This window comes from Hipposideros armiger, unplaced genomic scaffold (genome assembly GCF_001890085.2).
Source record: "Hipposideros armiger isolate ML-2016 unplaced genomic scaffold, ASM189008v1 scaffold_8, whole genome shotgun sequence".
In the NCBI taxonomy this organism is placed as follows: domain Eukaryota; kingdom Metazoa; phylum Chordata; class Mammalia; order Chiroptera; family Hipposideridae; genus Hipposideros; species Hipposideros armiger.
In genome coordinates, this window is record NW_017731358.1 from 3,566,835 (window position 1) to 3,579,787 (window position 12,953).

The 12,953-nt window shown below is 35.9% G+C and overlaps 1 protein-coding gene across 1 annotated transcript in view; it reads left to right on the forward strand.

Moving 5' to 3' along the window:
- FYTTD1 (forty-two-three domain containing 1) overlaps nt 1–10,982 on the forward strand; it is a 37,128-nt gene extending 26,146 nt beyond the window's left edge. The window contains exons 5-9 of the mRNA XM_019652105.1: nt 3,457–3,553; nt 3,951–4,012; nt 5,867–5,941; nt 6,772–6,898; nt 8,512–10,982. Coding sequence (XP_019507650.1) covers nt 3,457–3,553; nt 3,951–4,012; nt 5,867–5,941; nt 6,772–6,898; nt 8,512–8,610 — 460 coding nt within the window. The 3' untranslated portion in view covers nt 8,611–10,982. The remainder of the gene's footprint in view (nt 1–3,456; nt 3,554–3,950; nt 4,013–5,866; nt 5,942–6,771; nt 6,899–8,511) is intronic.
- Nucleotides 10,983–12,953: the final 1,971 nt, after the last annotated feature.

The following is a 12,953-nucleotide window of genomic DNA, read 5'->3' on the forward strand; positions in this document are numbered from 1 at the left end:
CGGTGTCACTGGCCCTCATATGTGGGATCCGAACTGGGGCCCTCTGGCGTCCCAAGCCAGCTCTTAACCAACGCGCCACTCGGCCGGCCCTTAATTAATTACAAACTTTTAAAAAAATCATCACTTTGCTTATTTACCTCTCTTCATATATAGAATAAAATTGCAAAAGGTAATTGTTTTGGTAAAAACAACTCAGCCAGGGCCGGCCAAGCGGCTCAGTTAGTTGGTTAAGAGCGCGAGCTCTGAGCAACAGGGTCGCCAGTTTGATTCCCAAATGGGCCAGTGAGCTGTGCCTGAGCTGAGTTGCCGCTGAGCTGCCAACAGGTGGCAGGATGGCTCAGCTGGTGAGAGCATGTACTCCTAACAACAAGGTTGCCAGTTCGACTCCCACATGGGATGGTGGGTTATGCCCACCCACAACTAACATTGAACACGGCACCTTGAACTGAGCTGCCCTGAGCTGCCAACGGGTGGCCGGATGGCGACTAGACTTAGAATTGAGTTAGATGCACCCTCCACAAATAAGACTGAAGGACAACTTGGCTGTTCTCCAATTCCCCAATAAAACCTTAAAAAAAAACAAAAATAACACCTCAGCCAGATTTATTTAAAATTGGGAATTTTGAAAGCTGAATTTGTTACTCAGTCTCAAAGGCTCTTAATAGAACAATGTATGAGGTCTGACAATTAAGTTCGCAAAGTCATCCTGTTATACATACCTCATTGCTTACTATCACTACAGTCACCTTCGAAGTACTCCCCTTGGGAAGCTATGCACCAACACTGGTGTCTAGACTACCCTTCAAAGCAATTTTGGAACTCTTTTTCTGGAATGGCCATTAGAGCTGTCCCTCGTATTACTCTTGATGTCCTGAATGTCCTCAAAATGTCTTCCTTTCAATCTTTCCTTTATCTTCAGGTAAAGAAAGAAGTCATTGGGGGCCAGATCAGGTGAGTAGGGAGGGTGTTCCAATACAGTTATTTGTTTACTGGCTAAAAACTCCATCACAGACAGTGCAGTGTGAGCTGGTGCTTTGTAGTGATGCAAGAACCATGAGTTGTTGGCCAAAAGCTCAGGTCATCTAACTTATGCAGCCTTTTCACGTACTTCCAAATAGTAAACTTGGTTAACTGTTTGCCCAGTTGGTACAAATTTATAATGAATAATCCCTCTGGTATCAAAAAGGTTAGGGCCGGCCGAGTGGCTCAGTTGGTTAAGAGCTCGCTCAAGAGTTTGAGCTCTGAGCAACAGCGGTTTGATTTCCAGCCCGAGCTGAGCAGCCGCTGAGCTGCCAACAGGTGGCAGGATGGCTCCCCTTAAAAAAAAAAAAAAAAGTTAGCAGCATTGTTGCAACAAGTTCAGGGACTTGATTGTCAGACCTGGTATGTTATTTGTGGAAAAAGCAAATTAGAATTCTGCATGAAAGCTTCTTAAGATGAGATTATTTTAATTTAAATTGGAAGCCATAACAAAAACTTAAATATTATGACCTATTGTTGTGGCATTTTGTTCTCTATAAGGATAAAGTGGGCAAAAAGGAAATTGACAAGCTGCAAAGTTACCTTTTTATTTCAGTTTCAAACACCATTTATTCATCTTTTATAGTATAAAATAATTCAAAACAAAGCCAAAAACCCCTGAAACATGAAGCCTTTGTATAAATGGAATGGCTGAAATTGCAGTTTTACTTAACTATCATCTCTTTTTCTTTTGGGAATCAGTAATATCTTTGGGAAACGGAGAACTTCTCAAATAAGAACTTGTCAATTACATGAGCCATTCATTAATGAGCCCATGCTAATTGGGCTAGCTAGGGAAATTTTATATTTGAGCCTCTATAACAGTGGAGGTAAGATTAAGCAACATGTTAAGTATTTATAAAAAGAGTTAAGTAGATAAACATACAAATTTGTTTTCTCATATTTTACCAATTTCCTATAGAAACTAGAAAGGAATTGGTAAACATCATGTCAAACATAATTAAGGATACATTGTTCTGGGGCCTGCCAAGTGGCACGTTGGTTAAGAGTTGGTTTGGGACGCCAGCTCTGAGCAGCAGGGCCACCGGTTCGGATCCCACATGAGAGCCAGTGACACTGTGCCCTCTACAGCTAAGATGGTGAACAACAACTCGACCTGGAGCTGGGCTGCTGTGAGTCGCCAGCGATGGCGTAGGCTGCAGTGGGGCTGGCCAGCAGCTGGCGTGAGCTTTCGTGAGCAGCCGTCTAATGGCCGGCGAGCGACTGTCTCAGCCTGGAAGAGTGCAGTGATAATACCAACATGGGCCAGTGAAGCGATGTCCTCTGCAACTAGATTGAAGAACAAAAAGTACAGCAACTTATCTGTTTCCCAAAGAACAAAAAAGTACAGCAACTTGCCTGTTCCCCTTGCCCGATTTCCCCACGCTGTTCTCCTCCCCCAATTCCCCAATAAAATGTTTTTTTTTTAAAAAAAGATACGTTGTTCTGTGTGTGAAGGAACAAGCAGTGGAAGAATATAAGTTTCTCTGTAATTTATACTAATATGTAAATGTTTCTGAGTGAGAAAGGAAGAGAAAACTGAAAAAGATGTTATTCTTCAAGATTTTCTCTATTTTGGGTTTTTAGTAGTTTGACTAAACTACTACTAGGCATAGTAGATGTGGTAGGTGTGATTAAATCTGTACTTAACGTCTTTTGCCAAATTTAAGAAATAACATTAAAAATGTTTTTTAAAGTCTTTAGAAGAGATTTTTTTAAAAAATATTTTTATTGGGGAATTGGGGGAATGGGAACAGCGCTGGGAAATTGGGGGAAGGGGAACAGACAAGTTGCTGTCCTTTTGTTCTTCAGCCTAGTTGTGGAGGATGTTGCTTCACTGGCCCAAGTTGGCACCATCATTGCGCTCTTCCCAGGAGAGGCAGATCAGTCGCTGGCTTCTGGACGGCCGCTCACAGCGGCTCCTGGCCACTCACACTGGCTGCTGGCTACACACGGTAGCCCATGGCAACCCACTGTAGCAGGCTGCAGCCTTCTCCATCGCCGGTGACTCACAGCAGCCCAGCTCCAGGTTGAGCTGTTGTTCAGCATCTTAGCTGTAGAGGGCAGTGTCACTGGCTCTCATACGTGGGATCCAAACTGGGGCCCTCTGGCGTCCCTTGCCAGCTCTTAACCAATGTGCCACTCGGCTGGCCCAGAAGAGATCTTATATATTTGAAATTTTAGAGAGTTGACTATTTACAAGATTAATTAGTTCAGAAGTAACCAACTTGTCATGTAATATGCTATAAAGGAGATGTTTATAAATCAAATCTCAGTAGCTTCATGTAAATAAGGAAATAATTCAGTCTTTATATTAAGTGTATGTCAAATTTTCAGCCTATGAATTTAACTATTTTTGCTGATTTTTTCTCAAGATGTTTGAAAGTTAAGTGCCTGAGACCATTGGTTATTCATGTGTATGTGTTTTTGTTGTAGAAATAACATTCCAGCCAATTATACCAGGAGTGGAAATAAATTAAGTCATCAGAAGGACACTCGTCAGGCAACGTTTCTTTTCAGAAGAGGCCTGAAGGTATAAAAAACCCTTGGTATGGTGGTTTCTTTTTACCCAAACAAAGGATCCTGAACATTCATTCATCTTTAGTAAGCCTTAATCATAGCTGTGGTTGAGGTAGGGGTTGGGTATGGGGTGTGGAGAATATGACATTAGATTAGTTCCTTTTCCCCCCTCCTTTTCTCTCGTCCTTGATAGCAACATCATATAAGAATTTAAAATGTTATTTAGGAATAAACCTGTTTTTACTACTTGTTGTGATTCAGGAATCCCAACAAAGAGGTGTCACCAGAATAGGCAAATGCCCCTCCTGCATTCGTATACATATCATGGTGGGTTATAAAGTTAGGAGGATAATCTCTGGATTCAAGTCCTCTGCTTTCTGTGGGATCTACTGCTTTTTTTTTCCCTTCAGGTTCAGGCCCAGTTGAACACAGAACAACTGCTAGATGATGTAGTAGCAAAGAGAACTCGTCAGTAAGTTTCAATTTGTTTTTCAAGTCATTTCCAAACTCCCAGAATACTAGTGACCCAAAATACTTTGTGCCCTAGTCCAAAATAAATTAAATGAGACCTAAAGTAAATTAACCTTTGAGCCTGAAATAAATAAATCCTTTTGTTTTTGCTATTTTTTTCCTCAAAATCTTTTGTATTTTCACATATCAGTATTTTAACACTTTTAGCACCAAAAACATTGCTCTATTTTTAATTTCTTTTACTCCCCAATTATTCTGTTTTAATGAAACAGTTCTTTATTTTCTGTAACTGCTTTTTTTTATTATTTTTTTTATTTTTAAAAAGATTTTAATTAAATATAGCTAACATACAATATAATATTAGTTTCAGGTGTACACCACATAGTTCTTCAACATTTACATAGCTAAAGAAGTGATCACCATAAGCCCAGCAACCATCTGACACTGTACTATGGTATCACAATATTATTATTATTTTTTAAATTGTGAAATACACATTTTTTAGAATTAGTTTCAGCTGTACAACACAGTGCAATAGTTATACTTTTTACCCCTCAAAGTGACAACCCCCCCAATCCGCCGCCCCACTTCCCCCCCAATATCATACATATCTATTACCATTCCCTTGACTCCACTCCCACACTATACTCCATGTCCCATGACTATATATATTCTGTAACTGCTTTTATACAAATGAACCTATTCAGTGAATAAATAGAAAATCCATAGAGCTTTTTGTAAAATTTGTAAACCTTTAAAAACAATACGATATTTTTCCATTTCACATATTCTTTTTTCCCCCTTATCCCTATAAAGGTTTTTTAAAAATATTTTTTTGTCTGTTAGAATTGCACTTCCCAAGTAAGAGGTGTAACATTCTAATTTCATCAATATGATCAGGTTTTGAGAATAATCTATTCAAAATTTTGGAAAACCAAACATACAAAATATGATCATGGTCCACACATATCATGCCACCTAAAATGAGGCATGATTTTGAACAATCGGAGTGTTGGAAAACTCGATGCTGGCAGTATTCTTTTGCACAGAAATGATGACATTGGAAACCATAAGGAAGAAAATGATTATAGATTATTTGCTTCCACATGAACAGTATTTACATAATTGTAATAATATGAATGCTGTTTGTTTGTTTTGAATCAACCTATGGAACAAAGCACAAAATTCTTAATTTGGTAACACTGTAATGTAAATGTCAGATTTGGATTAACATAAATATAAAAGGAGAGCTGATAAGAAGTGGGAGGTACAAAGTGGGAGAAGAGGTGGAAGGAAAGAAGGAAGTTACTATTGATAAGAAGTGGGAGGGGATGGTGTCAAGAGACTACTGAAAGAAAGGGATTTAAATATATTTAAGTTATAATGGAAGTAAAATAGTGATACAGCCATCAAAACATTTAGAATTAGGTAGGAAAACTAAAAGATAGTGTGATGAATCCGAATCATAGCAAATTTATTACACAAGCATCTTGTTTAGTGAAGTGGAGGTAACTAGCAAGTGGTAAAAACAGGAAAGATTTAAAAGTACTGTTCTAGGGAGCAGGAAGCAGGAGAGTAGTGAGGTGAAGGACTGTTGCTTTTCTTTAGAATTCTTTCTGTATTATTTGATTTTTTAAAAAATGCATGTGTTTGTTACACTGAAAAATATTTAATAAAATGTCTAGTTCTTATACCCAAGGTGCTGATTAATTATATCATGATGGGGCACAGGTATCCATTTCTTAAACGCTGAGAAAAAGCAATAGCTACTTTAAAATGTATGTTTTTTTATGTTAAATACACTAGGATTTATAAACTTCCATTCTAATGCAGTTTTTGGTTTTTTTGAAACTAGATGGCGAACTTCCACCACAAATGGAGGAATTTTGACTGTATCCATTGATAACCCTGGAGCAGTGCAGTGCCCGGTGTAAGTCTTTTCTTTATTTTGCAGAAATTGTAACCTCTCAGTATATATTATAAGATAATAGAAAATTATTTGACTTCTGCTCAGAGTATGGATAAACTGAGACAAGGATAACAGTAATACTTGTGATACTAAATAGAAATAGTATATAGTTAAAAGTAAAACTCCCTTGATTTCCTGGTTCTACAGCCCCAAAGCAACCAAACACTTGTAACAGTTTCATAATTTTATTTTAAAAGTTTGGTGCCTATATAACAAATAATATATACACCAATTTTTTATGTAGGTTATAATAAATGAGATAATACTATACATACTTGTTCCATACTCTCCTTCCCCCCAGTATATTTTGAACAGTTTTACTTTTTGGTACACACAGACATACCTTCTTTTAAAAGTCCATAGTATATTCTTTTATCTAGATGACCTTAATTTAGTTAACCATTAATATTTATTGCATTATAAACTTTGTAGATTTATGGAGATTTTGATCTATTCAGCCATTTTAATGATTAAAATGAAAAGAATGTAAGATGGGTCTCTAAGACTTCAGAGATTGCTTTTTTTTAGTAGAAAATCAAGATTTGGAAATAAACCATTCCAAATTGTTGAAAAGTTTATAGTTCTGCTTAAAGAGGTATTCTGTGAGTGATTATAAATTATAGTCCTACTCAATCAAGAACCATGTACTTTTTTTATTTTTGAGAACACAAATAAAATAACACTAATACATTTGAACATGAGTACAAGTTAAGATACTTTATGTAGCAAATGATTTATTTTTCTTATTTTGATTAAACTGGTCTAATTTAATTTTAATTTTTTTCTAATAGAACTCAGAAACCGCGATTAACTCGTACTGGTGTACCCTCATTCTTAACAAAACGGGAGCAATCTGATGTAAAGAAAGTTCCTAAAGGTGTCCCCCTGCAATTTGACATAAATAGTGTTGGAAAACAGGTAAATTTTTTTCCCCTGTGTTTTTTTGAGCTATTCACTGAGAGCATTTCCGTTAACAAATGTGCAGTGAATTAAATAGGGTGCCCTAAGTCTCCTCAACCCTAGGAATCCACTGATCTATCTACTTTCTGTCTATAGATTTGCCTATTTTGGACATTTCATATGAATGGGGTCATACAACATGTGCTCTTTTGTGATTGGCTTCTTTCACTTAGCATAGTATTTTCAAAGTTCACCCATGGTGTATCAATATTTCATTTCTTTTCATTGCTGAATAATGTTCCATCATATGGATATACCATATTTTATTTATTCATTCATCAGTTGAGGGACATTTGTGTTGTTTCCATTCTTTGGCTGTTGTGAATAATGCTCCTCTAGACATTCATTTACATGTTTTTGTGTGAGTTTATGTTTTCATTTCTCCTTGGTAAGTTACCTAAGACTGGTATTACTATGTCACATTGTAACTCTCTGTTTAACCTTTTGAGGAACTGCCAGACTGTTTTCCAAAGTAGTGGCTGCACTGTTTTACATTGCTACCAGCATGTAGGAGGATTATAAATTTCTCCACATCTTCATCAACACTTGTTGTTATTAGTCATTTGATTATAGCCATCCAAGTGCATCTAAAATGGTATATCTCACTATAGTTTTGACAGTTGTTATATTAACCTTGGATCTTGTGATATTGGTAAAATTTACTTACTACTTTTTGTAATTCTGTAGATTCCTTAGGATTTTCTGTGTAAACTATCATGTCATTCTCCAAATTTCTTTACAACCAAATCTTTAAACCTTTTCTTCTTTATTATAATGGGTAGGACCTTCAGTACATGTTGAATAGAAGTGGTGAGAGCATGTATGCCTGCTCTGAGGGAAGTCCCTTGTATTCCTAAGTTGCTGAGAATTTTTATCATGAATGGGTGTTGGATTTTGTCAGATAACTTTTTTGTATTCACTGACATAAAAATCTGTGAATTGAAGGTATGACATATCTTCAGAAATTTGACCAAATTTAATTTGCTACTTTTACTTTATTTTGTCCTTATTACTTTCCTTTCAGAAATGGTGAAGTATAATTTGGGTGTGCTTCCTGCTATTAATCAAAAACCAGATTTTGATATGAATTTGATTTTGAGTTCACAGAAATTCAGGAACTCACAGAAATTCAAGAAAATTTATTTCAAAATATTCACAAGACTAAATAACTCCAACTTTTATCAGAAGTATCACTAGAGTTGGTGGCAGTATTTGCAGAGCCTAAAAATAATTCAGATAGAGACATCTTTGGGTATATGATTTATAGGCATTGTAGTATATGTGTTTTATATAGTGTATAGTGTAGGCATTATAGTGGTTAGGAGCTAGAGATCCTGAGTCAGACTGCCTGGTTTGAATTCTGGAGCTGCAAGTAGGCAAGTTAATGTCTCTAAACATCACTAAATTCACCTGCTTCATATGGTTTTGTTAGAATTAGATGAGTTCCTACACATAAATATTCAGGAAATGTTAGCTCTTGTTACTATGAATTACTATTATGTACAAGCACATTGTTCTAAAGCAAATATGGCTTACTGTCAAGTTGTTAATTTTTGTCTTGTTTTCTCTAGACAGGGATGACTTTGAATGAGCGATTTGGGATTCTGAAGGAACAAAGAGCCACTCTCACGTTCAACAAAGGAGGAAGCCGCTTTGTAACCGTGGGATAGATCCCGTGTCAAAAGAACTTTGGAGTGATGACTCTGTTTAAAAAGTTGAATTGCTTGAAGTTTATCACAGAAATTCAAGAAACTTTATTTCAAAATATTCACAAGGCTAAATTACTCTTATTTTTATTTTTGAATTTTTTTTTTGTTTTTTTTTTTAAATGTATAAATAATGCCCTGAAAGAATAACAGGGAATATACCTATCTGTTCTTAAAGATTTCTTGGTTGGCCCAGACAGAACAGTTCTCTGTTTGACTTTTTGGTTCCTCATGAAACAGAAAGAAGACAGAAAGATAGAAATTAATTATTTTTATGGTAGTGGTATTTAAAATCTCATCTCCTTTGCCCATTTTTTACACTTGGCCATGATAAATCTTGGTCTTCAGAAATATGAGTAAGTCCCTTTGTTGCTGTCACTTATTCTTTAATAGTGTTGATGTAATAAGTGCAGTTGACTTCATTAGAGATATTTAAAAAATTAGAATTCCACTTTTGTGTTTTAAGATCTGTGGAAATATATGGAACTTGGCTCATTTTTCACATAGTATTAGGTCAATCCTCTAGAGTTAAAAATATTTAAAGTTGAAATTTTAACAAGAAAGGTGACTCTAGGCATTAGTCTCAGTTTAAAATGTTGCTGTTTGAAGGCTATAAATGCATGTTTACAAAGTTATCTAGTAGAGCCTTGGAGAAGGTCCAGTGTAAAAATCTGACAGTTTGTGGAAGTAAATGAAAAAAAACATGAGAGGAAATAATAGGTTGAAGACAGGTAACTGAGGTGAAAAACTTTAAAACCCCCGTCATAGATATACTGTTTGGATTTATTGTAGTCTTGAGTCTAGTGTCCACAAAGAATTCTTCAAATGGTAGAAAAATTATAATTATTAAAATGGATTGAGTCCCTTAGATATTTTGATAGTAAAATTCATAGCCATAAAGTCTTTTATTTCCTTATTATTTGAAAAGTTAAATCTTACCAGCATTTAAACTTGCTAAATTAAACAGTATACAGCTCCAAAAACAAAACTATACTTGTATATGTCACAAAGAAAAAAATGCAAAATGAGAATAGAGTAACATTGTAACCTTATACCTTTCACTCTGATTTCTTGTGTAAAGTTCAGGCATTTATGGTGAGAAAAGGTCCCCCGGCCCTGCCATGCTCTGGAGGGGAAGGAGGTAACAGTTAGTTTGTTGTGCCAAGTTAGTGCTGAGTCCTCAGATGGTTGTAATCTACAAGTTATGGTATAATGCCAGAATGCAGCAAAATACCCAGCTACAAGTTTGTTCATTTTGAAGCTTAACCTTTTGACTTGCTATAATGTTAAAACCTCTAAATAGGTGTTAGCTTCCCTAGAGTGTATTATTAGTGTTGATTTTCCCTATTAAAAAAACAAACAAACACGAAAAATGAAACAAAACATAAAGTTATCACTCCTGCCTGCCTTGCATTGTATACTAGGTTTCATTGTTGTCTCCCATGCTCCTTGGGTTACTTGGTTCATGCTAGACACGGAAAGCTATCAAAAACAGTTCCATGCTTATACCAAAGAATTAAATCTGATCCTTAATACCTGGTATTTTGCCAGTAAATCTACTGATAAAGGATTATTGGAAGCCTGTCACACAATTTAAAAATAAACTCTAGTCTCTCCTTAGGCCAAGGACTCACTGCAAAACATTTTTGCAAGAATGAATACTTAGATTTAATCCATGAACCAATACATTTTAGACTGGTTTAGAATTTCTGATAGCTTATTTTAAAGCAGAGGAAAAACAACTGAGCACGAGTTTGCTGTCTATAGAACGGTTTGTGAAAATATGGTATAAAGATTTTTTCATTTTCTTGTTATTTTAAATATTGTACAGAGCTATTATTAATGCATTTTTTTGGAAAAACCTTAAAAATTGCCCCAAATATTGACATTAAGGTCTTCAAACAACAGTGTCTTTGGTATATTAAACTTTTGCTATTCATGCATCTGTAATTTCATTTTCTTTTTAAATATAAAATTTTGCTTTCATTACAACTAAATTAAAATTCTTCAGTGCTAACGTGTTGTATATAAACAAAAGAATATGCTTTCTTGGAGGAAAATTTCCTTCTTTGAATGTGGTTGTAGTCATCCTTTTTCAGTTCTTAAAGTTTTTCTTTAAACAAGATGCAACTTAAATTTATTTCCTTTGCATCAAGGTGTATGCAAAACATTGATGCAGTGCATCACAAAATGAAAGTTTGTATTTAATGAGGAGATGCTTTACACTGTACTTTTTGGTGTTTTTTGGAGAAGTTACATTTAGATCTATTCTGAAGCTGTTCATTTTTAACAAATAAAATCTTATAGGACTCATGTGATTTATTCTTAGCTATAAAGATTGAGTTGTGGTTTTTAGATTGTTCTGTTACAAAACCTTTGTAGTGATTATAAAATTTTTAGGGTTTTAAAAGCTACCTACCAACTAAATTGGTAAATCAATCTAGACCAGCGGTTCTCAACCTGTGGGTCGTGACCCCTTTTGGGATCGAACGACCCTTTTACAGGGGTCGCCTAAGACCATCGGAAAACAAAAAAATACTTACATTACGATTCATAACAGTAGCAAAATTACAGTTATAAAGTAGCAACGAAAATAATTTTATGGTTGGGAGTCACCACAACATGAGGAACTGTATTAAGGGGTCGCGGCATTAGGAAGGTTGAGAACCGCTGATCTAAACTCATATTCAATCCCTTTAAACAGCCTTTTGATCATTTCATTCATAACTCCAATAGGAAGTAGCCAGGAGGAGTTAAAATAGAGAATCACATTTACTTAGAATGCAGGGTATTGTGCTGGATGAGCTTTTAGAGATCATCCAGTTCATCCCCTCTTTTTACATCTTAGTTAAGTGAGACCTGGCTTTTCAAGAGTTGTGTGTGGCAGAGTCATTTTTTGAGCTTAGATCTTTTAATTCTCAATTCATAATAAACTGAATTAAACACCCACAGAAAGCAGTGGAATGGTGTGTGGCTTGTCAGATATCTAAGAAGTGGTAATAGCCATACTTGAGCATTGGTAGCATGGTAGGTAAATCTACCAGTGATGATTATGAGACTTCATTACTTCGGTATTCATATTATTTACACGTATTAGAAAAGGCCAGTGTTCCTAATCAGACTGTGTGTTTTTTTCTAACAGGCATAAACTTGACCACAATTCTAATTATAAGCAAATCATAAAATACTTCTAAATATGAAGAAACATAGGCTTCATTGTCCAATGGTTATTTTTTTTGTTAGATATGTATATCATTTTACTGTCAATAGCTTTATAATTCACACAACATACAGTGTCAGGGTAATTTTTGTTCTTTTTAGGGGATGGTGATTTTCTGATTTCTATTATAAGGGGATAAGAGAAAAAATAGCTGGCTTTACACTAAAGAGAATTAATTCCATACATTCTGAATGTAGGCAGTATTAGGGCAGAAAATGATTTCATTTCTGATCAGTATGCCTTTGAACTTTAATAAGAATTATGATTGTTTTTGCCACTGTAAAAACAAAACGTGATTTTAAGCTTCCCTTTAAAGAGAGTTCTTTTTGCATAGGTTAATTTGGAATCTGACCCTTTTAAAAATGATGAGCTGGAGAGAGCTATTGAGATTTGAGTGGAACCTTTGCTCCTAATTTTCAGCCTGTAAAATAGGAAGAAGCAGAGAAGTTCTCTATATCTATTCCTCATTCAGTAACCCCAGTGCCTATATTTTCAACCCCTACTTCCAGTCCACAGAGCAGTAGTGGAATCAGTTCTAGGTCCCTGTAACCCTTTTGTTCACAGCCTTTATGCAATTGTTTTTCATCATTTCATCACTTTTATGTATCACTAGGCTGGTGAACTTCCCACAATGACTCCATTTCACTTGATTTGTAGAGAAGATTGAGGAAGTGGGATGGAAATTCCCTCATATTCTATCTTTGCTTTGTAGGTGAAATCTCAAATACTTAGGAGTCTCAGAACGCCTTGATCTATCTTTTCTTCCCGTCTTCTTTACCTAGGACTTGTTCTCGTAAATGGTATGTATAGCACCTTCATTTTCCTTGTATCCACAAGCCTTTCTGCCTTCACATATCTACATAAGTACCCTGTACTCAAAAACTAATTATTGGGCCGGCCGAGTGGCTCAGCTGGTTAAGAGCTTGTTTGGGAGCACCAGCTCTGAGCAGCAGGGCTGCGGTTTGGATCCCACATTGAGGGCCAGTGACGCTCGCCCTCTGCAGCTAAGATGAGCAATGGCTGGACCTGGAGCTGGGCTGCTGTGGGTCACCGGACGGCGTAGGCTGCAGCGGGGCTGCAATGGGCT